Raw genomic sequence first — 27,358 nt, 5'->3', positions numbered from 1 at the left:
GTGCGCTAAGATTTGAGCGTCACCATCAGTTCCTCAAATACGGACCAGTTTCGAACCACTAAAGGCCCTACTTCAGGGCTCTCCAAATCAGCGTTTGTGAACCCTGACTCGGGCCGTCTCACCTCGGGTCCCGTAGAATCGGCTTCTCCGTTAGAGGGCCTTCAGCTCAGCGAAGTGCCAAAAAAAAAAAAAAAAAAAAGAAAGAAAGAAAAGAAGAAAAAATGAGAGTGGGGTGTCTATTACATTTCCCCGAATGTATTGTCTCAGTCGCAGGCCAGGTGTATTAAAATACGCTTTAAACAGTACTGTCCTCCAAAAATATGGCTATGAATGAGCAAGTGGAACTCACTGGTTTTTTTTCTTTTCTTTTCTTTTCCTATTTCTTAGGTGTGCCCACCACGCCCTTCCGCATCTCACTAGACCGGCAGCTCCTGGCCACTCTCTGAGGGCCTGATTTTGAAAAGAGAAACGGGCCAATCAGGGCGCGGAGCGCTGTTTGGCGCTGCCATTTGAGCCTGGGCTGGAAGGGAAGGTGGAAAGATTGTGGCTCCGGCGCTGCAGAGGCGGTGAGGGCGGAGGCATGAGGAGCGTTGCGTGGCTTCAGTGAGCACACCAGGATGTGCCTGCCGGGGGCTGCAGGCAGGCTGATGGCGGAGGGAAGGAGCAGCCTGTGAAACGGGGTGACGGCGGCGACCAGCCCGGGCGGGGACCGGGACTGGAAGAGGCGCCTGGGCAGCCGGCTGGTCCGGCGGCTGGGCTGGGGCTGGGGTCGGAGACTTGAGGGACGAACGCCCAGTTGAAACTGCCAGCGCAGGAGAGCCGAGGAGAAGGGTCGTCTTTCACCGTTGGGAAAGAGACGAGGGCGAAGTGAGGATTGGAGGAAACTGGATTTTGGAAGTGGCCGGAAGTGGTGAGAAGGTGGTAACAGGCGTCGGTACTAGGAACCGAAAGGATCAGGGAGAAAGAAGGGAGGTCTGTGGAAGTAGCCGAAAGGATCGAGGGACAAGAAAGAAGGCCGGTGTAAGGAAGTGAAGGAGAAGTGAGCTGTGGCTAGATCAGAAGGAAGTAGTAGAAGACGGTCAGTGGAAGTGGATAGAGGACCGAGGGAAAAGCCGTGGAAGTGGCTGGGGTCCGGGATCAGAACGGTGTCAGACTTGGCCGGAAGGCAGCGGAGCAGAGCGCAAACCTGAGCGTGTTTGGAAATTGGAAGACTTGGTGGCGAACGAGGCTCAGGACTCAGGTCCTGCCTCGGAGAGTGGGCGACGTGTCCGGGATGTGGGATCGGAGGCTGGTAAGGTTGGCCTTGTTGCAGCAGCTTCGGGCTGTCTATGGCATTAAGGTCAAGAGTGGCCGTGGGCAGTGCGATCGTAGGAGACATGAAACAGCGGCCACGGATATGGCGGTAAGTTCTAGGGAAGGAGGTTTGGGTTAAAAAAAAAAAAAAAAGCCCACCCTGCCCATCACTTATTATAGGTCATGCTAAAATGTTCATTCTGTATGGATCCAAAGGATCGAAGAGAGAACGTGGCTAACTAGGCGTGACTAGTTCAATCTAGATGGTCAACTGCTGAAATTTGAAGAATGACATTGTTGATTCTTTACAGGGATTTTTGATCATTGAGAAGGTTGTAGGGGTTTTCAACCTCACGACATAGACATTTGGAACTAGATAATTCATTTTTGGGGGTGAGAGCTGGGGTCTGCCCTGTGCATTGTAGGATGTGTAGCAGCGTCTCTGGCTTTCACCCACTAGGTACATAGCATCTCAGTTTTGACAATTAAAAATGTTTCCAGATGTTGCCAATTCATTGTCTTTTCCCAAGTAGATCTTGGGAAGGGAGACAAACAGTACCCACCCTACCCCTCACCCGGCACTACTGTTTTAGAATAAGATTTGGAAAGAGACAAGGGGGATCAGTAAGTTTTTAAGTGAGTCAGAAGAAGAGGTGTGATAGAACATTAGAAATAGACTTGAGATAATATCTCCGTATTTACTCATTAAAAAAAATAAGCTTGCTGCTTGGTTGTTTTTGAGATGTAAAGCTATTTTTTAAAGTGAGTGAATTGAGAGGGCAGGGTGGAATGATTAAAAAGCTGTTGGTTTGAAGGTGGTGGAAGTCGGGATTTTGAACAAAATTTCATTATCTCTATTGCATCGTCAAAATTTTCATTGTGAAAAGTGAAGTATAAAGCATTTTATTTTAAATGTATTTGCCCAATTATATGGTATTTTTAAGTATTCAGAGATGAAAGCTAGTAAGATTTGCAGAACTCTTAGTTTATAATTTCTGAAAGAAATAAGTACTTGGGTAAGAAAGCTAATAATAAAAATAATTTGTATACCTCTTAGTAGCTTATAGATTCTGGAGACAATAATTTCTGTTTGCAACTTAGTGGCACCGTATTTGTTTATATGTAAAAACTAGAGTAGTTTCTTCTGGTCGTAAAGTTGGTTTTCCAAGATCTCAAATATAGTTGGTTTTGAAAGTGTATCAAAGAATTTGTATCTTGAGTTTTTTTCGCCCCTTAAGAAAATCAGCACCTACTTTTAGAGTCAGACTTGAGTTTGAATCCTGCTCTACCCCTACTAGATGTGTGGTCTTGGGCTGTTTAACTTTCCTAAGCTTCAGTTTCCTGGTCTATAAAGTGGGAATAATGATAATCTCTCCTTGGATTAGAGGATTTAAAAATGATAAGTTCTGTATATTGGACCTAGTGCCTGTCACATGCCACTTATTCAGCTAATGATAGCTGTTATGGAGATCATTGGACTATATCCTAATGGGTAGTCAGGCTAGAGATTGTAATAAAAATATTCTAATAAACATTAAGGTCAAGAGTGGCAAGAGTTGGCAATGTGATCGTAGGAAACATGAAGCAGCAGCCATGGATATAGCGGTAAGTTCTAGGGCAAGAAATATGGAAGATTGTTGTATTATAAGAGTAGGAACAGGATAAGTAATATTTGAAAACTAGATTTCTTGTAGTTTTCAAAGTGCATTCAAATAACATTGTAAATGATAGTCCAATACATAAAATTTAAAACGCATCTTGTTTTATTTTATGAGATGATAGCAGTTATTGTGAGGCCATTATTGAGAATAATAGACTTGAGGAAAAAACCCTGAGTTCCGTATATGTTAAGATATCTACAGACTTATATATATATAATCAACTTCAGCATCTGATTTTTTTTTAATTTTTTAAAAATGTATTTTATTTATTTTTGAGAGACAGAGAGAGACAGTGCGAGCAGGGGAGGGTCAGAGAGAGAGGGAGTTACAGAATTCGAAGCAGGCTCCAGGCTCTGAGCTAGCAGTCAGCACAGAGCCTGAGGCGGGCCTTGAACCCACAAACTGTGAGATCATGACCTGAGCTGAAGCCGGACGCTTAACCGACTGAGCCACCCACGCTCCCTGTCAGCATCTGATTTTTGCTTTTGTTTGGTTTTACAGTAGCAAGAAAATTCTGATTTACCCAAATAAGGGGTTTCCCACACTAACATTTTTTTAAAACTTTCTTTTAATGTTTTATTTATTTTTGATACAGAGAGAGACAGAGCATGAGAGGGGGAGGGGCAGAGAGAAAAGGAGACACAGAACCAGAAGCAGGCTCCAGGCTCTGAGCTAGCTGTCAGCACAGAGCCTGACACGGGGCTCGAACCCACGAACGTGAGATCTGACCTGAGTCGAAGTCGGAGGCTTAACCGACTGAGCCACCCAGGCACCCCTACACTAACATTTTTTTAATAGCTCACCTTGAAATGGTAATTGTAACAGCAACAAATATTTTGTGAATGCTTACTCTATGTCAGACACTACTATAAATGTTTTACATCTTTTAATTCATTTAATTCTCTCTATAACTCTGTGATTTAGGACCTGTGTGAAGGTGCTGAAGCATAAAGAATTAATTTGGTCGACATCATTCAGCTAATAAGTAGGAGAGCCAGGATTTAAAACCTGGCAGCCCTCCTGCTAGGAGCCTGCTCCCTTAAGCCCTATACTGTACTGTCCTCTGTATTCATCAATGGAATGGAGCCAGATGCTTGAAAAGGACTAGCAAGATTTGGTTACTCTGTTGAAAACTTAACAGTGCTGAATGATTTCTTATTGTCAACATAAGGTTAAATAAGGTGCTCTTATCACATAAGTGCTTCAAGAACAATCATGGAGAGCAGATGCATCTAAGCTAAGTCGACGTTTATGAGACTAGGTATACCCACGTACTCAGTTCTGTATAGGCAGATATATATTTATTTTTAAATCCAGGGCAAAACTACAACCTTCTTAATCAGTAACACCTTTTTAAGAAGTCTGAATGCCTACAGAAAGATAGTGCCAGATTCTTTATTCAGAAGTGTGTAATGTACAGATTTCCTCTTGACTCTTCAGTATATTAAATTTGAATATAAGTAATACATTTGAATGTGACTTTTTATAAGTGTTTTTCAAAGTAGTTAAAGAAATGTGAATTAAATGTTTGCAGAAGAATCCTTGTCTTGGTTACTTCAGAACATAGTTTGAATAGCACTTTTCCACAGAGTGTGGAAAAGCAGATCAGGTCTAAAAATAACCACTTCAGTTGTAATTTTAGGAAGTACTCAGTGAGTGACAAGAATTCCCATTATCAATCAGTTTAACCTTTTGTTCATCTTAGTATTTATCAGGTGGCAGTATAAGGCAGTATAAGGTCAGTGTTTATAAGATTACTGAAAGAGCCTGTAGTATATTTGCAGAAAATGTTAGTGTTTTAGCCAAATTTTGTTTTAAGAATTTCCTAAGCATTAACTGGATTGATTTTCCATTATGGGATTGGAAACTGATGGAATGTATTCCATTGCTTCAGTGCAATGACTTTCTCTCTCTCTTTTTTTTTAATTTTAATTCCAAAACAGTTAACATGCAATGTTACATTAGTGTCAGGTATACATACAGTACAGTGATTGAACAATTCTATATGTTATTCAGTGCTTTATCATGATAAGTGTGCTCTTAATCCCCTTCACACCTATAATCAGTTTCAGCATCTGATTTTTGCATTTTGTTTGGTTTTCCAGTAGCAAGAAAAGTCTGATTTACCTACATAAGGGATTTCCCTTATGCTTGACCACTTTTGTACTCCTAGCACCTAACAATGTTTAGCATTTATTTGTTACCTTTTATCAAATGTGCTTGTAGTAATGGTTTTCATTGTCTTGGTTGATGATTTCACTTTTGTTTCTGCGGTTTTTAATTTGCTTAATATTTAAGAAAACTTATATTATGCCTAATATTTGTGTTAGAATAACTGAATTTGCCATTTTAGGGTAAAATATTTGGAGTACCTTTTAATGCATTGCCACATTCTGTTGTACCAGAATATGGACACATTCCAAGGTAAGCGAAGTTTGAGATGAAGAAAAAATATTTCAAACTGGCATTTGAGTGTTTAAAAATAATTGACTCTCACACATTTGTTTTGAACAAGCATATGATTGAATTTCTCAACATTAACTAATGGAAAAATGTTTTTAAACTTCTACATATTTTAAGTTTTTAATTTTTATTCATTCCTAGGATTGAATTTAAGTTTCAGTAATAAATTAAATGTTAGAAAGCAGATTATTTTTATTCTACCAAGAGTGTTTAGTTCTATGCCAATTCTTGTGGTGCAATTCTGACTGTATTCAGTAAGATACTGAACTTACAGTTCTGTTACAATTTATATATTTTTTGTTTTAGAAATGTTGGAGGAGAGTATTTTTTTTTCTATACAATTTTTAAATTTTTGTTAGGTTTTTAAATTTCTAATTTCATTATAGTTAACATACAGTGTTATATTAGTTTGAGGTAAACAATACAGTGATTCAACAATTCTACACATTACTCAGTGCTCATTGTGATAGTGCACTTTAATCCTTATTTCACCCCTCCCCCCACCTACCTCCCCTCTAAACCATCAGTTTGTTCTCTAGTTAAGAGTCTGTTTCTTGGTTTGTCTGTCTCCTCTCCTTTTCTTTTATGGATAAAAGAATATTTAAGATAAGATTCAACAGTATTTGTGAATATAAATTATGTAACACTTGAGCTTTTCTATGTCACTGTTTATTTAAAAGTAAACCTTTTAAACTAACAGCATCAGAAATTACTGGAGACGTTTACATCTTAAATAGTTTAAAGACACATATAAGGAAACTGTCCTAGCTCTTACTAATTCATTTCCCCTCTATCCAAAGTAGGGTTTACTTGGCTACTCTAGTTCAGTAACCTAGGTTTTTAACTGATGCATTGTACAAAAGCATTTATTGAATACTTTGCTGTCTTGGAACAGTTTTCCCTCATTCAGCATGTAAGTGTAGATTAACAGTCTATGCTTCACAGTCTTTGTAAGGTAAGCACTTACTAATTTGCTTTTTAAATGACCTATGAAAGGTATGTTTATAGTGATTTTTCTATCTTTAGAATTGCAAAATTTATATCCCCAGGAATGATGACCAAATCTTTTTTGTAATTTCTATGCCTGCTTTAAACAAACAAGCTTTAAATTCTGTCAGGTGCCCCCTGGGACATTTCAGCCAATGTGCACCAGCACATGCCATCAGTTGCTTGCTGCTGACCTCTAGTCTTACTTGTTCGTATCACCTGTTAACTATTAAAGCCAGCATTGATGGTTAAAATTTGTTCAATATAAAGAAATTGAGCACACACCTCTAAGTATGAGAAGGATTGTAAGGTCTAGGATATATTTGACTTTTCTGAGCAGTAATGTTAGAGTGAGAAAAACAGGCTGCCTTCTTTTGGACCCACGTAGTAGATGGTAGATATTTAAAGTTATGTATTCTCTGCAAGGTTCACATGAAGAGAGGATAAAGAAAAGAAGAAGGCCTTAGGGTTCTGGGTCCTACTAGCATGCAGAGGTCTGGCAGATAGGAAGAAAAGGAGCATGAGAAGGGGCCTTTATGGGGACAGCAGGAAAACCCAAAGTGTCATGAAAAATAATATTTTCAAGAAGCAGGGAGTGGTCACGTGTGTCATGCTGGCAGGACAAGATGAAGGCAGATGACCATCGGTTGGTGACGTTGTTGAGAGCTGTTTTGTTGTAGTGACGGGCGTGAGAGTCTCATTGGAGAGGGTTGAGAGAGACTGGGATATGAAGCAGAGGCAGTAAAAAAAGACATCTTGTGCTGTGAGCAGAAGCAGAGAAATGGAGTCGGATTGAGAAGGGTGTAGAATTAAGCAGCTTATCGAAGTAAAAGTTGGTCCATAGACAATTTAGGAAGCAAAAAAGACAATTAGAGGTAACCTTTTTATCATAAAGATTGAAGGGATTTCTGACACCAGAGCTTCTGAAAGGGGGACAGTGCTTGGTCTGCTCATGTACTTGGGTAGGAGAGTAGGACTTAGTTAAATGCGTATCTGGCCACCTGAAAAGATTTCTTTCTTTCAGTTTTCTTGTTGATGCTTGCACGTCTTTAGAAGAACATATTCATACAGAAGGGCTTTTTAGGAAATCAGGATCTGTTGTTCGTCTGAGAGCCCTAAAGGTAAGCATATTCTTGAACTGTTATTTTTCATTTGTACCACTTTTTGATTTGGTTTTTAGAATTTAAATACTTAGAACTACTGCATGATTATTAACAGAAATTGAATATGCAAATAGCCTTTTTCATGGCAGAACCTTTTTTCCTAAAAGGAATTAATACGGCATCTATATAATGCTTTCTTTTAAGTGTTATTGAGATATAATTTACACATATTTAACGTATACAACTGGCTGTTGTATGTATATACTGTGAAATGATTGTCACAGTCTATATAATGCTTTAAAAGTTCAGAGTATACTCAAATTCATGGTCCTTTATTGCTCTAAAGTACTATATGAAATGAGAATATTTTTTGATTTTAGTCTTCTAAAATGGCATGTTGTGTATTAAAACAAGTGTTAAGAGAAATTTGTGTTTTTCATGTGTATATTTTAACGTTTGTTTTTGAGAGAGAGGGAGACAGAGGACCCAGAGCAGGCTCTGTGTGACAGCAGAGAGCCCAGTGTGGAGCTCGAGCCCACGAACCATGAAGTCATGACCTGAGGTGAAGTCGGACACTTAACCGACTGCGCCACCGAGGTGCCCAAAGAGAAATTTATTAAAGCGAGCTCTCCAGAGTATAAGAAAGCATATATATTTTTTGTAGTAAACTCTTAAGCCCTCACTCAAGGTTATTCTATTATTTCAGAATAAACTGGATCGCGGTGAGAACTGCCTGGCTTCTGCGCCGCCCTGTGATGTTGCAGGGCTTCTTAAGCAGTTTTTCAGGGAATTGCCAGAGCCCGTTCTTCCGGCGGATTTGCATGAAGCACTTTTCAAAGCTCAGCAGTTAGGAACAGAGGAGAAGAGTAAAGCTACCTTGCTGCTCTCCTGTCTCATGGCTGACCACACAATTGATGTGTTAAGATACTTCTTTAGCTTTCTCAGGAGTGTTTCACTTAGGTAAGTAATTAAAAGTCTTAGGAAATGACAGTTTAATTTGTTAATTAGCTCGATTTGCCTGTATAGATAATAAGTTAAAATTAATTTTGGAATGGAAATATTTCTTAAAAAATTATTTATTTCTTTACTATAAGAAGTATACCCCATTAATATAAGAACCGATGATTTAATATTTTCTTAACTGCCTTAACATCATCTTTATGAATGACTTATTGCTGTCAATAGGATTCTTTGTCCATTGAATGGCTTCAGATGACGATGTTTGTTTGTTTGTTTGTGTTCTTCTCAAACTTGTCCCCCCTCTCACCTGTCAGTGAGCCTGCTTGTTCTGAACATGCTTGTAGCCTTCTAATAGTTTTTCTGTGTGTGGTTTGAAGACCAAATATACAGGTGCAATTTGCATGGAAACCCAAAGTGTGGACTCCATAGTTAGCATGGTTTTTATGATATATATTTAAGCACACAGGAGCTATTTTTGGTTATGTCTTTTTTCAAACCAATCAGATAGATGGATAGACAAAGGGTAACTATTTTGACTTGTGTTTGACTGATAAAGTAAGAAGTCTTCAAAGTGTGCTCAATATGTTATTTTAACTCTCTTTTTCTCTGGGGCAATCTAAGAAAACCTTGTTTCGTTTAAGGTCTAGAGAGAATAAAATGGATAGCAGCAATCTCGCAGTAATATTTGCACCAAACCTGCTTCAGACAAGTGAGGGACATGAAAAGATGTCTGCTAACACAGAGAAAAGGCTCCGATTGCAGGCTGCAGTGGTACAGACTCTTATTGACTATGCATCAGATATTGGTAAGACGTAGTTGCTTTATTAAGCAATAGGATTTGTTTGAGGGAGATCCCATATTCCTCCAAGTGAGCTATGAAGACAACTGTTAGAAAGTTGATATATACTATTTGGACATTTTGAGGGAAACTGGAAGAAATATTTTAACTCTGAACATTTTTGTTTAGGGCATATTCCAGATTTTATCCAGGAAAGGATACCAGCCATGTTGGGTATTGATGGTCTCTGTGCTACTCCATCATTAGAAGGTTTTGAAGAAGGTGAATGTGAAACTCCTGGTGACTATAAGAGAAAGCCAAGACAAAGCGTAGGAGGTGAGGGGCAGTGTCAGTCCCGTTTTGTGTATGCTTTTATCTAAAGTGTGTTTAAATATAATGAAACGTAAGTTCTGGTGTATATCTTTTGGGTGCTCTCAGCAAAGTTGGAAAGACATGACAGATGCATGTGAAAAGCAAAAATGACAATATAATCTAGTATTAAATGGTAAACCTTTAGCACGAATGTGAATTGTGTTCAAAGGAGAAAAGTTCCCTGGGCTGTAGTGATCAAGGATTCCAAGGAAGAGGTCAAACTGAACCTTCTTGAAAAATGGGTAGAGTCTAGGGGAATTAGGTAGAGAGTCAGAATACTTACTTGTATCCTCTCGTAGGTAAGAAGGATGCTATGAAGAAAGATTTGTGTGGGGAAATTATCTGTGTCAATAAACAGGCTCACATGACTTGAGTGAGCAGTTCATTGTAAGCTGAGATAAACTTAGGTGCTGGAAAATCCACAAATATTAGTATGACGTGTTGGTGACAGGTAAATGTTACATTCATTACATATGTGCTTTGTGTTTCAGATTTTGTTAGTGGAGCATTAAATAAACTTAAATCTAACAGAACACCCTCTATTACACCTCAACAGGAAAGAACTGGTAGGTTTTATATGTTTTTTATTTAAGTGAAAATTTCTATATCATAAACTAACATTTTGATTTAATCAAACCCAAATATTATTTTCAATGGAGAAACTGTACTATAATACCATGTTGTGGCGTTATTAGTTACATTGGCTGTGATGAACCCAAAATTGTAAGTAAGAATTTCTTTTAGTCTGTTGTTATATCTTTAGTCTTTTAAATCATGCTTTTCTGTTGAATGTAAGTTGGATGCTATTGCATATGTGAAAATAGCTCCAATCTCATTTTTGTTTTAGAACCAGAAGTTTATTATTTTATCTTCTAGTTTTGTTTTTTTTTTTTAATCTTGGTTTGCTTGTGGCTGAAATTATTCGGCCCAGTGACACAATAATACACAATATGATCATTTTTTTTTTGTTTTTTAGATTGAAGAAATTTAGGGGTTAATACTCATGATGAAAAGCAAAACTAATATGTAGATCAGTTTTGTTTGAACTCCTTGATTATGATTTTATTCCATTTGTTAATATTCTTTAATGTGGATTATATACATCTTTCAGTCTATTTGGTTTAAGTTACTATTGTTTGTTAATCTTGCCTCTTTGTGACTTTCCTCTTTTCACTTTAAGTAATTGCATGGTGTTAATTTAGTTATAACATACATTTGATAATGTAAACATATTCCCTCATTCTTTGGTTAGCTCTAAGTAATGTCTTTATAAGAAGAAATTATATAAAACTTTTGTATTTTACCAACTCTATGGGAGAAACAACAAATTGTTTTTTGTTTATTTTTTTCAGCTCAGCTACCCATATCACCCACGAATCTTACACCAAATGCTAAGCGTAAACTACCAATAGATTCTTCTCATGGTTTCTCAAGTAAGAAAAGGAAGTCCATCAAGCACAATTTTAACTTTGAGTTGTTGCCAACGAATCTCTTCAGCAATTCTACACCAGCATCAGGTAGCAAATAGAATTTGTATAATTGGGTTGTAAATGTTAACATGGATGCCTACTCTGCTATTTCATATTAATGCCACCTCCTTTAGGAGCTTTGGCTTTATTCTGTTTTTCAAATCTCTGAATTTTTATAAAGTCCCCTAACTTTTAAAATAGATACTGGTTCAATATTATTAATGTGTATGTGTGTATGTTTTATGACCATGCCTTTTGAAAATTAGGATAAAGTCAGAGTGAGAGTTTGGGCTTCTGTGTCTAGCACTGGTGCTCAGATATTAGGTGACGGGACATCCTGAATTCTACTTTAGTTATTTCCTGATCTATTGGTATGGCTGTGTTGCTATCTTCTGTTGAGATTGCCAGTTTGATTTTTCTCTGAATGCAAAGCACTGGTGTATAGGAGGAACCATTGTGGTTGCTGTAAGGGAGGAGGGTAATTTTTTAGTTTTATACTCAAGTAGCTTTTATAAAAGCTTTACAAACTTTGTTTACACTGTTCCTTATGGCATGGTTTCCAGATGGTTTACTGACCCTGCCATTTTCTTCCAAATGACCTCTGAGCTCCTAATGTGGCCAACCAGAGCCTCCAAAGAACAATAGAGTTATCCTGGTTTGCGTATCAGATCTTTGTTAGTGTGATCTTAGATTGAGTTGGCTCCCTTAGCAGGTGTAGAATACAAGCTGGCTCACAGTCAATCTGACAGATTAGCCTTATGATCAGCCCAAAAAAATGAACTTCTAAGCCCAGAGCCTTCCATCTCAGCTTTGTCTCACATTTCGTCAAAATGTGAGTGATCTCTGCTTCTTTTAGGTTTTCAATGATTTCAGTTAATGTTGAGAGTTTTACTGTGACTTTGTTAGCTAAATGATGAGACCTTCCCAGAAGCTTTCTGTTTCTAGTCAAAAAGGTTAGGGTTTCCTTGTTTGTTTAATTAGAAAGTTGAACAGAATAGCAGCTTGTTTTTTATGGTCCTCTATGGTTTTTAGGTTCTCTATGGGTTGTTTAAAGGTAATGATAAGAACTCTGAGGCTCTGTCTGTATTTCACTGAGTATTCAGAAGTTGAGACCTAAGTTCTTTTAAACTAACTTACTGTTTTCTTAAAGTTTTTTCCACTTTGGAGTACTGTTCCCAAATGGTCAGTGTGAATTGTAATTCTACCTGACTCTGCTTAATAAGCATTACAATATCTGCTCCAAGAAGTGAACCTATTGATTCCTTCTCTCCAACTCCCCCAAAAATAGTTTAAACATTCTTGTGTTACTGGAATATCAGTATGAGCCTGCTTAATCAATGATTTTTTTTTAATAAAAAAATAAGTAAGTTCAATAATAGTAGTCCTGTTATTTTAACACCATTTTTCGTTGACTGTGCTTTCTCAGCCACAATTCAGCAAATTCCATCTGCAAAATTGAAAATATATTGGTTTCTAATTTTGGATAATAACAGATATGATGCTTTTTTTAAATGTATAAAGGCAGCTCTATTAATCTATAATCCATGAAGTACCTATTTATAATTTTTTTTCCTGTATGTGTGATAACTTTGCATTATTCCATATATTCTGGCTGTGCTTCCTTGTGACACTGATACATTTTCAACAGTAGACCACAGTCCTAGGATAAACTACCTACATCAATCACCCTGGCTATATTACATTGGCCTCCAAAATTTTTGTTAGCCAGATGCACCCAAAAGTCTCTGTAGTGGTTGTATTCTTTTCTTTCTGTTTTTGCAACTGAAAAAACACATGCTGTCTCTGTTTGGGGACCTATGTGAATTTTTTATCAATGCAAGTGATGAGTTGAGAAGGTTCATGTTTATTGATTATATCCTGGGCTTGATTCAAATATAAGTCAAATGTATATAGGGCTTTTGTTCATAACTTTTTCCCTTAAGTTTTTATTATAGTCAGTTTCATGGTGTAGTGTTAAATACTCAGAATGAGCTGTTGTAACCACTTATTGTTAGCATGGAAGTTGGCTGTAGCCAAGTGGTTAGGATGTTTCATAACTGGTTTTTGTTTGCCAGAAATATTGAACAGATTACACTTCAGAGTCAGGTGGACAGCAGTTGGCCAGCCAGGTACATACTGGATACTCTGACTCTAAATTGCTTTTCAGTAGCTCATTTTTGATAATAGCAATAATTAATAGTATGTAACATAGGTACTGTGCTGGACATTTCATATATGTAACAATAATTTTTATACTTACCCCAGAAGTCCATTTATAGAGCTATTTAGTAAGTGGTGGGACAAACTCACGTCTGTCTGGAAAGCTTGCTCTTTCTCCACGCTGCAGTAGTGCTCACACATCCCTTGTTTTCTTAAATGAGTTTAAAGCAAAACTCTGATATAAAAGTCATATTTCATCTGATCTTTAATTGCCATCTAAAAATTAAAAGTAAGAAATTCATACTTTTTTTTTTAAGTTGAGTTGAGTTTATTTGGTTTTTGAAGTTTCTCACCAGAAATTAATGTGATTTGGTTGCTTAGGGTTCAAATTAAGACCTTATGCCTAATTGCTATTAATATTTTACAGTTTGAAAAGAAAGTACTGTGGTGTATTATATGTGGTTGTTTTTATAGTTCACATTGATACAAGCCCCGAAGGGTCAGCTCAGAGTTCATTCTCTCCTGTAGCCGCCAGTGGAAACGATTCGGTCAGTGCAAGCGTGCTAAGGCGAAGTAAGAGGATTGCAAGTAAAAAAGTTTGCAGGTAATATATCCAGTTTTGTTTTCACTAGATAAACATTTGGTGTATAGTTAATAAAATACCTTGTTTGTCTTTCTGCTGAGAAACATATTTGAGTCGTAAGTTTTAAAAATTCTCTCTGCCTTTACTGTCTTATTAATCAGTTGCCCTTTGTATACACTGCAGAGAAAGATTCTTCTTTCTTTTTATGTCTTTATTTCACTTTGAGAGACAGAGACAGAGAGTGAACAGGGGAGGGGCAGAGAGAGAGGGAGACACAGAATCCAAAGCAGGCTCCAGGCTCTGAGCTGTCAGCACGGAGCCTGATGCGGGGCTCGAACCCACGGACTGTGGGATCATGACCTGAGCCGAAGTTGGACACTTAACTGACTGAGCCACCCAGGCGCCCCTGGAGAAAGATTCTTAATTTGAGTTCACTTCATTTGCTTAAAATCCTATTGTATGCTGAAATGTATAATTTTTTAAATTTCCTGCTAATTTAAAGGCTAGTCTGTTCTAATTATTCTGGTTTGTAAGTGACTAAATAATTCTTTGTGATAAATAGGAGAGGCCACTTTGTATACAAATATAATGTGTTCCCATATCATATTTCTATTTTTTTTTAAACATTTGTTTATTTTTGAGAGAGTGCCCGTGGGGGAGGGGGAAGTGAGGGGTCAGGGGATCTGAAGCAGGCTCTGGGCTGACAGCAGCGAGCCCAACGTGGGGCTCAAACTCAGGAACTGTGAGATCATGACCTGACCCAAAGTCATGCTCAACCGAGTGAGCCACCAAGGTGCCCCCAAATATGGTATCTCAAAGCTTAACCGATTTTTAGAAAATTATTACGCTATTTAATGACTGGCAATATAATTTGCTCTGGACTTTCAAATTTCATTTTGCGAGAATGCCTTCACTTTTTATGCTGACGTCTTTGAATGCCACTCTTTTTCAGGGTGGAATCAGGCAAAGCAGGCTGCTTCTCTCCTAAGATCAGTCGTAAAGAAAAGGTCCGAAGATCTCTTCGTTTGAAATTTAGTCTGGGGAAAAGTAGCAAAGACCTAGTAAGTGTCTTTCCCCATTTCGTTGATGTTCACATTAGCCTAGAGCGGTGACTTGATGGTGAAAGACCCTCTCTAGCCTGCCTCTCCAGCTACAGGCCCGTTCTCTGCTCCCTTTATACCAAACTCTTACACAGGAATTGAGAGCAGTTGTTTCCTCCTTTTCTGCTCTGCTTACACGGATTCATTCCAGTGAGGCCCTTCCCCCAGCACTCAGTGCAATTGCTCTGAAGGTCATCCATGAGTCAGTGGCGCTTGAACCAGTGACCAGCCCGTGTTAGACTTCACCTGGCTACTTGCTTGCTCTTCTTTCGCATACTTTCCTTCCTTGCTTCAGGGATACTTTCTCAGGATTTTCTTCCTTCTTCACCGGTTACCTTTCTAATTCCTTTACATTAGAGCACCCAGAGCTTTGTCCTTGGACTTCTCTTTTCTCTTTCTACTCAAAGTGCTCATTAGCTTTAAACATTTTGTATTTACTTAAGACTTGGAAATTTATCTCTCCAGACCAAAATGGTTTCCTGAACAACTTGACTATTTCTTGACAGCTGCCTACTTGACTTCACTATTTGGACGTCTCTCCTATTGACGACTCACCTGTAACCTGTCCCGGATAGAGCTCTCAAGATGCATTTCTTCACTGTTGCTCTTTCTCTAGGCCTCCCCGGCCCTGCCAGCCACTCCCCTACCTAAGTCTTCTCCATCTCACGTGGGGCGACTCATCTGGTCACTTCAGCCAAAAACCATGCAGGCATTCTTGACTCCTCACATCCTGTGTAAACCATTAGGGAATCTTGTGTATCTTGTTTTCAGAGTATATGTAAACTGACCAATTCTCACTGGCACTACATTTCCAACCTTCTCTAAATTCTGTCATCTCCAGCTTGGATTACTGCAATAAGCCCCTACTAGTAGGTCTGCCAGCTTCTACCTTGCTGCAAATACGATAGCCAAAATTATCCTTTTAAAACCCAGGCAAAGTCCTGTCACTCCTCTGCTCAAATTCCTCCAGTGACTCCTCATTTCACCTGAAAAAAAGGTAAAGTTCTTAGTTTACATTATCTCTCCGAAGGACTGGTTCTAGCCTGCCTTTCTAAGCCCTCCTCCCACCCCCTCCCTTGCTCACTCAGCCTCTTGTTTGTCAAATGTGCCAGACCTGACTTCAACCTTGGAGACTGTTCTGGCCTTTCTTCTCCCTGGAATGTTCTTGCCCCTTTTATCTTTATGGCTCTTACCCTCTCCCATTTCTCTTTACTCACAAGTCATTTTCTAATCACTCTGTTTAAATTGACAACCCCACCTTTCATCACAACAGAGCCCTCCTACTCTGCTTTACTTTTTGCCACAGCACTTCTCACCTTGTGTGTTGCATAATATGCGAAATAATTTATGGTTTTTCTTGGTTCTGCTCAAAATCTCCCCATCTAGAATGTGAATTCTGTGCAGCTAAGATTTTGGTTTGTTTTCTTCACTCACTGTTGTGAACAGGCACACAGTCACCACAAAAAATATTTTTAGTTAATGAATATGTGAGACTGTTTTAATTTTAGATCATAAAATATCAACTAATAGCCGCATCAAAAGCTTACAATTTTCATCAACCTGCATACAAGTATATTTGTGTTTGCTGTAAATTGTTTTTCAAATTTATATACCTTTTCAATCAGCAGTAGAGGATTTTGGTAACTACAAAAAATTTACTTGGTCTTAATATTCTGAATCAAACTAGGTTTATTTCTTAACCCAAACATTTTCCATTTTCTTTTCTGTACAGAATGGGTGTTCTGGTATTGAAAGATCTGAAAATGTTGGTCGACGACTTGCAAATCAACAAAGTTTAAAAAATAGGATTGAATCTGTAAAAACAGGTCTGCTTTTTAGCCCAGATATTGATGAAAGATTAACAAAGAAAGGTACATTTACATGATATTGTTAGTGTTATGCAAAAAACCTACTTTAATTGCTTTTCTGAAAAATTTGTTCCAGCTTTTTTGAGATATAATTGAAATATAACCTTCAATTATTTTTGTGGCAAGATATATTCAATAATTTACTGTTCTAGGAAGTAAAATTACATGTTTGAAGAGTAAGACTGTTTGAATTGGGATTGTATTTTTGTATGAACAATTGGAGGATGTATTTATTTATAATACATTTTATAATACAAAACATTTGACATTTTTATATTAAAAATTATTCTTTTAACACAAACCCTTATGTATTAAAATTAAATGCTTAATACCTTTATATGCCATGTGTTTGAATAATATTTGAAATAGGTTCCAAATATAAATGATTAAAAAGACTGAACTGCTTTATTTCAGGTTCACAAAAGATCAGTAAGTCTGAGGAGAACTTATTAACTCCAGAGCGTCGAGACGGAACAAGTTACCGGATGTCTTGGACAGGACCTACTAATTCCAGTTTTCAAGAAATGGCAACAAATGAAATCAAGGGAAATCTTGGGGTGGAAAGCTCTTCTTCTGAGCCTGATACTTCAGTTGGAAAGTTACCTGTTAGTTCATCTGAACTCACCCCTTCTAATGTAGAGGATAAGCATAATAACAGTGTAGCTGGAAATTCTCTTAGTGGGGATGAAAATAACTTGACCACAGAGACTCTGGTGAAAATTCAGAAAGCATTTTCTGAATCTGGACATAATCTTCATGCATTGATAAATCACAGGCAGTCATCAGAAACTAATGTGGGAAAAGTAAAGCTAAATGAAACATCTTCTATAGACTACAGCCCAGAGAGAAATCTATTTGAAACCAATGATTTGACTGTGATAGAATCAAATCAACATCGAACTAGTAAAGATGAACATAGTGTGTCAGAACGAGACATTTCACTACATCAAACCCAAAAACTAGATAGAGAAGCAACTAGAAAATGTTATTCAACTCCTGTGAAGATTGAACATCAAGAAAACAGCTCTTCAAATAAACTTAAAGATTATTCAGTCAAGCAAGAGTTGCCTAGTGATGAACACGTAAAGGAACAGCAGGCCCCAAGGGATAAAGAAAATCCTGAATTAAAGGAGAAGGAGAATATGACAGAAGAGAACGTGGCGAACTGTGCAGCTTCTAGGGAGGATGCAGCTCGCACGCCTTCCTCAGAGCTCACCACGTGTAACATAACAAACTTGTCCAAACGTAGGCCTGTGCGAATTGTGAAGCAGCAGTCGCTGGTGGAAACCAGCACTACAGTTTCTGAAAGCTTACAAGTGACAGAGCGTGGTAATGTGTCAGACCACATACAGTGGTTTAACAAGCTTTCTTTAAATGAACCAAATAGAACAACAGTTAAGTCACCTCTTAAGTTTCAGCGTACACCTGTCCGTCAGTCTGTCAGAAGGATTAACTCCTTGTTGGAGTACAGCAGACAGCCTGTAAGGCCCAAATTGGCGAGTCTTGGTAATGCCCCTTCTCCTCTAGTTAAGTCAGTGAGCTGTGACAGTGCTCTTTCCTCTGGTATGGAAAGTACATCAGAAGATTCCTTGATTTCATGTACCAAATCAGGTCCTAAAGAACGGAAGTTTACAGAGTGTGGACAGTCCAGTGTTGATGCAGTTTCAAAGTCAAGCGCGGAATTTACTTCTAAATCTTTCCCAAAGACGAAGAGGCACCCGGACTCCACGAATGCTTCTCTTGGGTCTAACAGAGTTTGTAAACAGGAAGTGGTGTCCAAAGGCCAGATTAAGGTTCCCTTGGATGACCTGACAAATCATGACATACTAAAATCAGTTGTAAATAATAATACGGGCTTTTCTCCTGGGATAAATAGAGTCCTTAGGAAACCATCAGAAAAAGAAAGGGTCTGGTATAAAGGTTCTCCAAAAAATCCTATAGGAAAAGCTCAGCTACTACCAACGAGTAAACCTGTAGACTTGTAATTGGTAGATGTTAATACTTGTTATGTAAATAAAATTAGCTGTTGGTGATAGGACTTGCAGGATAATCTGCATGTTAGTTTGTTAGCTCAGGAAGATTAAGTGATCGATTTCAATTTCACTGCATAAGCAACTTGAATTCTTTGCTTGTATAAATTACTGTTTTGTTTTTCTTAAGTATGGCAGTATTTAAACTTCTTAATTGCATTGTGATCTCTCCAAGCAGAGGTTACATTTTACCTTTTAAAAGAAGTTGTTGGCTGGGTTTATGAGAAATTAATTCTTGAAAATTGTATGAATTTTATTTTTTAAGTGATGTGAAGAATGAACGAGTTATGCCTATTTCCTTTTATTCCTCCTGAGTCAGAGAAGGTTTCTACAGGAAATTTCTAACCTGTAAAGGGAAGAGATAAGCCCTACGAATCCTATTTCTTGAATTACATTGATACTTATGGTTTATGCCAGGATCCCTAGAAATTAACTTGTTCAATAGCATCTTAATCTTTTATTCCTTTTTGGGGCTGAGTAATTGGTTTTATATGGTCTGTTGATGTGTATAGTGTGTTTCCTTGGATGAAGAATAAAGGGAATATTCTAAAGCAGAATAATGACTCAAGTGTGCTCTTAGAGAATGATGCTGCAGAAATACTTGATGACTTTTGAGCCATACTATGTCTTATAGGTAATTTGCACAAATACATTTGTAGCTGTTTTGTCCAATATAGAATTTAAAATTATTTAAGGAGGAATAATTAAGCTTGGAAATTTTTAATCAAGGGGATTTCTTACATGCACGTGCTTGATTTTATAATTTAAAATAGGTGATGTGCCTCTGTACTTTTAACTTGGATTCTTAACTTTTGATTCTTATAAAAGCCTATGATGGTTTTGTCTGGTGTGTAAATGTTATTTATTTAGCATAGACATTAAACGTAACCTTCTGGAAAATGACTTGTCTGGATCTCTAATGAAGTTCAAAATACCTTTTAGAATTTGACCCAAATTGTTAAGCAAATTTATCTAAATTTACATTTTAAATTATAAGTTAAAAATCTGTAAGGAAAGAATAGTAACAATGGTGGATATTGTCTGGGTTTTAGAGGAAGGAATATTGCAGGCAGAATAAAGCACTGAAGACAATTTTACAGGTCAGTTGTTAGAACGTCACGTTCAGATAGTGGAGCAGAAGGGAACAGCATTGCACATCTACTCAGAGCAGCCAGAGTCATCGATGTCTGCTTGGCCAAGTTCTACTTGATAGCAGTATACCTGTTTTATTTCAAAGCTATTTCCTTTCTCTCTGTTACCTAGGAATCAACCCTTTCTCACTACCAATAAGAATTTGACTTCTATAAAGACGGAAAACCCGTAGATACAAATACCATGTTTATCTGACATCAGAACAGGTTTGTGATATAAACTGGATGTGCATTTTGGGTGTTTATGGTATTTCTGATAGAGGAAACATAAACTTTGAAATACATGTTTCAAAGTTTATAGTTTGATTATAAACTGAGAGCAATTTTTTAAACTTCACTTTCTCTCTGGATAAACTTTTAAAAATGTATTAATGGCATTTTATGCCCATGGGTATGGGTGAAATGTTGAACTGGAAGACTAATTCATTAAGAATGTTTGGGAGATTAACTACAATTAACTGAATTAGTGGCTTTCCTGAAGGGTTAATAATGAAAGAAATTTACTTTTTAAGAATCTACCCGCAGATTACTCCCATTTTTGTTAGCTAAAAGCTAACAGTATAGGAGGATTATGAAACTTGGGCAGTGAGGAAAGTTAAATTTTAGAATTAATCTCTCTCCTCATTTTATATAAAATGGAGATGTTACTCATCTCATGAGGATATTTGGTCAAATGGTATATGAACATACTTAGCAAAGTTAAGTTATGCCCTATGGACATGGGAGGGTGCCTGGGTGGCTCAGCCGTTTAAGTGTCCAGCTCTTGATTTTCGTCTCATGGGTTGTGGAACTGAGCCCCAAGTAAGACTGGAGCTTTCAGCACAGAGCTTGCTTGGGGTTCTCTCTCTTCTCCTCTCTCTGCCCCTCCCCTGCTCACATGCTCGCTCTCTCTCAAATAAAGTATGAACATAGGCAGGAACTTAAAGGATTATTTTCAATTTGTTATTTAGAAGTGTAAATAAAGCTCTAATACAAATTTATCATGAGCAACAAAATACAATTACATAGGACTTAAATTAGCAGGTTGCTTGACAATATTCTGTAATCACTAGCAATTTAATATAGGCATTTGATCATCATCAAGTCCAGGATATGTATAATTTAAAATATCAAATTTCAGGGGCACCTGGGTGGCTCAGTCGGTTAAGTGTCCAACTTTAGCTCAGGTCATGATCTCGTGGTTCGTGGGTTCAAGCCCCACGTCAGGCTCTGTGCTGACAGGTTAGACCCTGGAGCCTGCGTTGGATTCTGTGTCTCCCTCTCTGCCCTCCCCATGCTCTCACTGTCTCTCTCTCTCAAAAAATAAAGAAAAAATTTTTTTAAATAATCAAATTTCATATGAGACCTGGTGTATCTCAAATTTCCATTCAACACAAAAGCAGTAACTTGTGATGGGCTTCTCCACTTTTCCAAGCACAAGAGGAAGATAACAGTAAAAATGTTAAAGTAAAATTCTGGATTGAAAACCTCAGTATGTGTAAATAAAAAATATTAAACCCCAGCAGGGTGTTTGAGCCTAAAACCAATAGACCATATTTGTCCTGTTTATTTAGCATGCACTGAAACAAAAAACTGGAAATGAGCATCCATGAAAGAAAAGATAGTAGGAAGGAGGCTTGGCTTTAAAATCTAAAAGGTCTTGTGTCTTGTAGATGCTGTAGAGATGATAATGGGTTTGCTGCATAGAGCTGAAGAGGTCTGGATTCTAACCTCATGGAGGCTCTGAATCCTCTGGCCTCCACGGTACTTTACTCATCCTCAGTCTTGAAGGAAATGTGCCATACCCTATGGTTTTACATCTCAATTTTGAATTTAGACTAAATTCACATGATCAAAGTTGCTCCACAAGTCTTTAACAAAACATTCTGGATCTATCTGGATAAATTTCTGCAATGTGCAGGGAGTTCAGAAGAAATCTTACTTGACGGTCGGTGTGGAAGTTTAGAAATAACACTTAGAACTAACACTCAGAGGTTTTCGTGTGGTTTTGGTGTCCCATTTTTAGCAGGAATTTCCAGCGTATTAAATATAAGTTTTCTGCTCCGTGAAAGGGCTCCTGAAAGCACCCTTATGATGCTTTCTATCATTAAAAGGTCTTAGGACCTCTTCGTCTTTTGTCTCTTACCGTTATTTCCCCCTTCGTCTTAAAGCTGGAAGACTTAAAAAAAAAAAAAAAGCTGGGAAATGGCAAAATTAAACGTGGTGTTGGGGGTGAAGGACAAAAGTGGCGATCTGGCACACTGTTAAGAAAATTGAGAAGAGGTGAATTACGTCCACGGGGTCGCTGGATAAAGCGCCTCCGAGACGCGTGTAGGTGGCGTGCGTGGGTGGAACGCTGCGGGGCTCACTGCAGGAGGCACCAGCACCTGGGTGGCGTTTTGGGGCGATCGCGCGGGACGGGCTACACCTGCTGGAGGAGCGGTGGGGGCGGAGCTACGATGCGGAGGGAGGTGACGCACGCGCGAACCAGATCCGCCCGGCTCCGGGCTCGACCCTCACCCAGGCCCGGACCGCGGCAGAATCCTCTGGCTGCTCCGCGGTGAGTCCTGTTTTGATGCCTGCTCGACCCCCCCCCCAACCTACACCCCCCCCCCGCCCCGAGACACGCGAGTTTTACGGCATTGGGAGGGGAGGGGGCGTCCTGCTGAAATCCTTGAGCTGGAGTCGGAGGGCAGACAAAGGCTGGGTGGGGATTGGGAGGTTCAGTTATAAACTGGAGGGAAAGAGTACCGAGGGAGGAAATTGGGTAGCTTGTTAAATCGGAACGGTGGCGGCCAGGGAGTTAAATGAAACAAAGACCTCCTGGGTTCACACCGGCCCAAGGAAGATGGAGATGGCTGGAGAGGTTGGTGTCTGTCTCCAGCCTTTTACGTCAGAATTGCAGGCTTTGCTGCCTCAGCTCCTTGGGAAGCAAGGTCTTATATCTAATGGTGGCTGGAAAAAGCCTTTCCTTTACAGAGAAAGAAAAATGAAGGTTATGAATGTTGCAGTTTCAAGGAAGCCATTGAATCCCCCTATTCTCCCCATAGAAGAATGGTCAAAAGGAGACTGCACAGCCATTGCTTGACGCGGCCGTCTTAAACAGGTTCAGCAGCACTGCAGAGGGAAGCTGCAGGAATATTTGTCCCCTTGGTTTTGCAGGCTTCTGGTTCCATAGAAGTCAACATTTAGGGGTGCCTGGGTGGCTCAGTCGGTTAAGCGTCTGACTTCGGCTCCGTTCATGATCTCACAGGGGGTTCGAGCCCTGCGTTGGACTCTGTGCTGACAGCTCAGAGCCTGGGGCCTGCTTCAGATTCTGTCTGTTTCTCTCTCTCTGACCCTCCCCTGCTCCCACTCTGTTTCTCTCTAAAATAAATAAACATTAAAAAAAATTTTTTTTAAAGCCAACATTTAGAACAGGTTGAGTCCCCAGACCAGTTGTCTTCCTCCCCTTCACCTGTTCTGTCTTCCTTCCCATTACCGCCCTGTCTTCAGGTTCTAACCTCTAGAGCCAGGAGGTAATATTGCCAATGTTATATTCACAGTGGGGGCGGGGGAGCTCTGGTGCTGGCATCTTTCTAATGCCCCCAACAATCCTATAAGACGACGCTTTCCTCATGCCCGTCTTGCAGAGGAAGCTGCAGCATTTGCCCAGCATCACTCAGCTAGTATGTGGCCAAGCAAGCTTGCCTCTTCTCCCTTGGCGGACTGCAGGGCAGGCCTGAGCTGGGTGTATGCTGCTCCCCCTCGGGTCTCAAATAGATTGGATGTTTGCCCAGCTAGGCTCTTCCCTTCCACCACTCCTAACCTTCAATGCTTCTTTACCATTTGTATCTTCCTAACTCCTTTCCCAGAGCCCCCTTTTTTCCCCCGGAGACTGGGAAGACTCAGGACGTCACTCTCCCTCTCCCTGTCTCAAAATTGAAGCAAGCTCTTCTTCTTGTTGGTCAGTTGGTTTTACTAAGAGGAGAGAGTGTTGGGGTTAGGGAATGAAGTGCTTTCAGGGAGCTGCAAGAAGAGTAAATAAAAGAGTGAGAAGTGCCATTCCTGCCTGGTCTTCCCAAGGAGGTGCATGCAGAGGGAAGTGGCTATCTTGGACTGTCTTGTTTCTGCAGTACCGTTTCAGAGCAGATGCTCTGCCTACACTGGGCACTTAAGGCAAAGGCACTCCCTAAGTACTTTTCATTGCTGCCCCTATTGGGTGGTTCTTGAATCATGTACTTGCATGATTCATCATCATGGATGGTGGCCATTTGATACATGTTGGTCTTTTGTTTTGCAGGTTCACAATGGCCTCTGGGATGGTTTCTACCATGCTATCTGGACTAGTACTTTGGCTAACATTTGGATGGACTCCCACATCTGCTTATAGCCCGAGGACCCCTGACCGGGTCTCAGAAACCGATATCCAGAGGCTGCTCCATGGTGTTATGGAGCAGCTGGGCATCGCCAGGCCGCGGGTGGAGTACCCAGCTCACCAGGCCATGAATCTTGTGGGCCCACAGAGCATCGAAGGTATTTACTGTATTCTGCCAATTTGAAGTTTGTGGTAGCATTTAAAATAATTAATACATGCTGAAGAACCTTTACTTCCTCCCTCGTTTTCCATTTCTTCTTTTTTATTTAACATTTTAAAAAAATGTATTTATTTTGAGAGAGAGACAGAGAGCAGAAGCAGGGGAGAGGCAGAGAGGAGGAGAGACAGAATTCCAAGCAGAATTCCACACCCTCAGCACGGAGCCCGATGCCCGGCTCAAACTCACAAACCGTGAGATCGTGACCTGAACTGAGATTAAGAGTTGGACCTTTAACCAACCGCACCACCCGGGTGCCCCTGTTTTCTATTTCTTCTTATTCTACACAGTATATACGCACATACATCCAGATAAGAATATGTTTCACAAGAATAGGGTCCTTATCTATCTAATTCACTGCTGTAGCCGTAGCACCTCGCACGAAGTCTGGTACACTAACATTTGAGTGAATACAGAAGCATCTAGCATTATCCCTGAAGAAAGATTAGAGCCCAGATCCCATATCTTCTCCCGTACTGATCTTTAGGAAATTGGTCCCCAGCTGGCTGCCTCTTTGAGTCATTGCCAACCGGTATTTGTAAAAGATCCTTAAAAAGTAGGACCTACATAGGATGTGACTTGATTCTTAGGGATGATGTCATAGAAACCCAAAGGGAGCTGAAAGATGTACTGACATGGAGTTTATGTCAAACATTTTTCTGGAAAAAAACTTTTTAAGTTTATTTATTTTGAGAGAGAGAGAAAGCGAGCATGCAGAGAGAGAGAGAGGACTGTCAGTGCAGAGCCTGTCTTGGGATTCGAGCTCACAAACTGTGAGATCATGACCGGAGTGGAGATCAAGAGTCAGACACTTAACTGATTGAGCCACTCAGATGCCCTGAAATATTGTGAATTATGACAAATGTTAATTATATTGCTTTAGTGTGGCAAGACCATTTCCCCTCAGAATTTTTTTTTCTAGTTTCTGGCAATATTAATACTTTGATTTAAAAGCAGTACTTTGTTGTTTAATGATTTATTTATAGCGAGAATCTGAATCTAGCTTTTAGGAGTTGGTGACAATCAGGTGCCTTATTTCCATGTCTTGCTTTGTATCCTGATTTTGAATGTTCTTTTTCTCCAGTGAGGTGGAGTCCTAAAGCAGTCGCATGGTTAATTTAACCACAAGGGAGCACTTCAAATATTTGCCCATGTGTGTGGGTCCTAAGGAAAAATGTGGACACTTTCTGAGTTTTGTCAGAATACACAGCCAGTAAATGCTATTTCCTGTGGATTGATTATGCATAATTTTGACTGAGTCTGTGATTTCCTAAAAATGCTATCTGTCCTGGAAGACTGTAAGTGCCATGGATATGGTTGATTTAATGGTTGATAGAGAAATGAGTCTGGGGGCTCAGTCGGTTAAGCGTCTGACTTCAGCTCGGGTCATGATCCCATGGTTCGGGAGTTCGAGCCCTACATCGGGCTCTGTGCTGACAGCTCAGAGCCTGGAGCCTGCTTCAGATTCTGTGTCTCCCTCTCTGTCTTCCCCTCCCTTGTTCACAGTCTGTCTCTCCCTCAAAAATAAATAAACATAAAAAAAAGAAATGATCCTCTTTTCTATCTTGTTACCAGTAGTTGTCAGCCATTGAGTAAAACTAACTCTGTGGGATTGTTGTCTATTTAGGTTGGCATTTGATTTCAGGAATGGATTCACGGATAATTTGAATCAGCAAGCGTGCGGACTTAGCATAGGACTTGAATCAGAACAAATCAGGGCTTCACGCCACTGCTTTTGGGAAGAATCTAAACCCTTCCCAGCACCTGCCACCTCGCTTTTAGCACATCTATCCATTTCACACCAGCTTTCTCCATACAGTAAATGTGTGCCCTTTGAGCGCAGGAAGTGCTTGATTAGTCACCCTACTGTTGTCATGGAGAAAGCTCTCCAAGTTTCCATGAATACGCGAGGCCTGATTATCTGTGTGGAAGAGAGGCAGCAGCTCTCTGGGCACTAAAAGCTTGTGTTTATCAAGAGCCTCATCTTCACTCAGTGTGCAGTTACTTAGCACCTACGCCAAGGCAGCCAGTGTGCGGGGGTGGGCACAGCTGTGCCCTAAAAGATGCTCAGCCTCGGGTTGGAAGAGGGAGAGGTTACTGCAGTGCACCATGGCAAGGTTTCTGGTAGGTGTACAGACAAGCTGCTGTCCTGGAAGCAAAGAATAGGAGTTATTTATTCTCCTTGGGAATAGATAGGGGTGGCTATAAGAAAATGCTTCTGGGGCATCTGGGTGGCTCAGTCGGTTAAGCGTTCAACTTCGGCTCAGGTCATCGTCTCTCGGTTTGTGGGTATGACCCCCGTGTCAGGCTCTGTGCTGACAGCTTGGAGCCTGGAACCTGCTTCAGATTCTGTGTCTCCTCTCTCTGCCCCTCCCCGCCTTGCTCTCTGTCTGTCTCTCTCCAAAAATTTAAAAACACTAAAAAAAAAAAAAAAAAGGAAAAAAAATGCTTCTCTGAAGAGAAGCATTTGATTTGGGTTTTGAAGTCTTTTAGGAATGAAACATTGTGTTTCCAGTATTACCCCTGGGGTGATGTGAGGTCATGGCTGTGTTAGGTCACCTCCAACAGTGTCTGTGTAAGGGAGGGAATACTGGCTTGATTTGAGTCTTCTATTAGTCTATAACAGATTACCTCAAATTTAGCACCTTGCCATAGTGCCCATATATGATCTCATCATTTTTGGGGGGCAGGGGTCTTGCTTGGGTTTGCTGGGCCCCTCTGCTCAGTCTCATCAAGGTGTGTGTTGGCTGGAGCATGAGGTCCTCTTTCAGACTCATTAAGGTTGTCAGCAGAGTTCAGTTTCCTGCTACTGCAGGACTGAGGTCCT

General features: G+C 39.7%; 2 protein-coding genes across 3 annotated transcripts in view; both read left to right on the top strand.

The window, feature by feature from the left end:
* The first annotated feature begins 425 nt into the window (after positions 1 to 425).
* Positions 426 to 19,730, top strand: ARHGAP11A (Rho GTPase activating protein 11A). The gene is made up of 12 exons (XM_029951603.1): positions 426 to 1,402; positions 5,308 to 5,378; positions 7,429 to 7,525; positions 8,214 to 8,467; positions 9,109 to 9,272; positions 9,435 to 9,581; positions 10,109 to 10,183; positions 10,970 to 11,134; positions 13,721 to 13,850; positions 14,782 to 14,890; positions 16,662 to 16,800; positions 17,212 to 19,730. The coding sequence occupies exons 1-12, from the start codon at positions 1,274 to 1,276 to the stop codon at positions 18,780 to 18,782; spliced, it is 3,051 nt and encodes a 1,016-aa protein (XP_029807463.1). The 5' UTR covers positions 426 to 1,273; the 3' UTR covers positions 18,783 to 19,730.
* Positions 19,731 to 22,392: 2,662 nt separating this feature from the next.
* Positions 22,393 to 27,358, top strand: part of SCG5 (secretogranin V) — a 67,582-nt gene continuing 62,616 nt past the window's right edge. The window contains exons 1-2 of one of the 2 annotated variants that reach the window (XM_029951605.1): positions 22,393 to 22,517; positions 24,240 to 24,472. In XM_029951605.1, the coding sequence (XP_029807465.1) occupies positions 22,417 to 22,517; positions 24,240 to 24,472 (334 nt within the window). In that variant the 5' untranslated portion in view covers positions 22,393 to 22,416. The remainder of the gene's footprint in view (positions 22,518 to 24,239; positions 24,473 to 27,358) is intronic. The other variant, XM_029951604.1, reaches the window with a different exon arrangement.

Source organism: Suricata suricatta, chromosome 9 (assembly GCF_006229205.1).
Source record: "Suricata suricatta isolate VVHF042 chromosome 9, meerkat_22Aug2017_6uvM2_HiC, whole genome shotgun sequence".
NCBI lineage: Eukaryota > Metazoa > Chordata > Mammalia > Carnivora > Herpestidae > Suricata > Suricata suricatta.
Note: the sequence above shows the minus strand (reverse complement) of the source record. Positions and strands in the feature narration are given on the sequence as shown.

Bases quoted from the DNA above. Each gene is read 5' to 3' on its own strand.
- ARHGAP11A (XM_029951603.1), top strand. From the start codon at position 1,274: ATGTGGGATCGGAGGCTGGTAAGGTTGGCCTTGTTGCAGCAGCTTCGG. The intron at 1,403-5,307 runs GTAAGTTCTAGG...TTGCCATTTTAG, and splicing joins CAGCGGCCACGGATATGGCG to GGTAAAATATTTGGAGTACC. The intron at 13,851-14,781 runs GTAATATATCCA...ACTCTTTTTCAG, and splicing joins GCAAGTAAAAAAGTTTGCAG to GGTGGAATCAGGCAAAGCAG.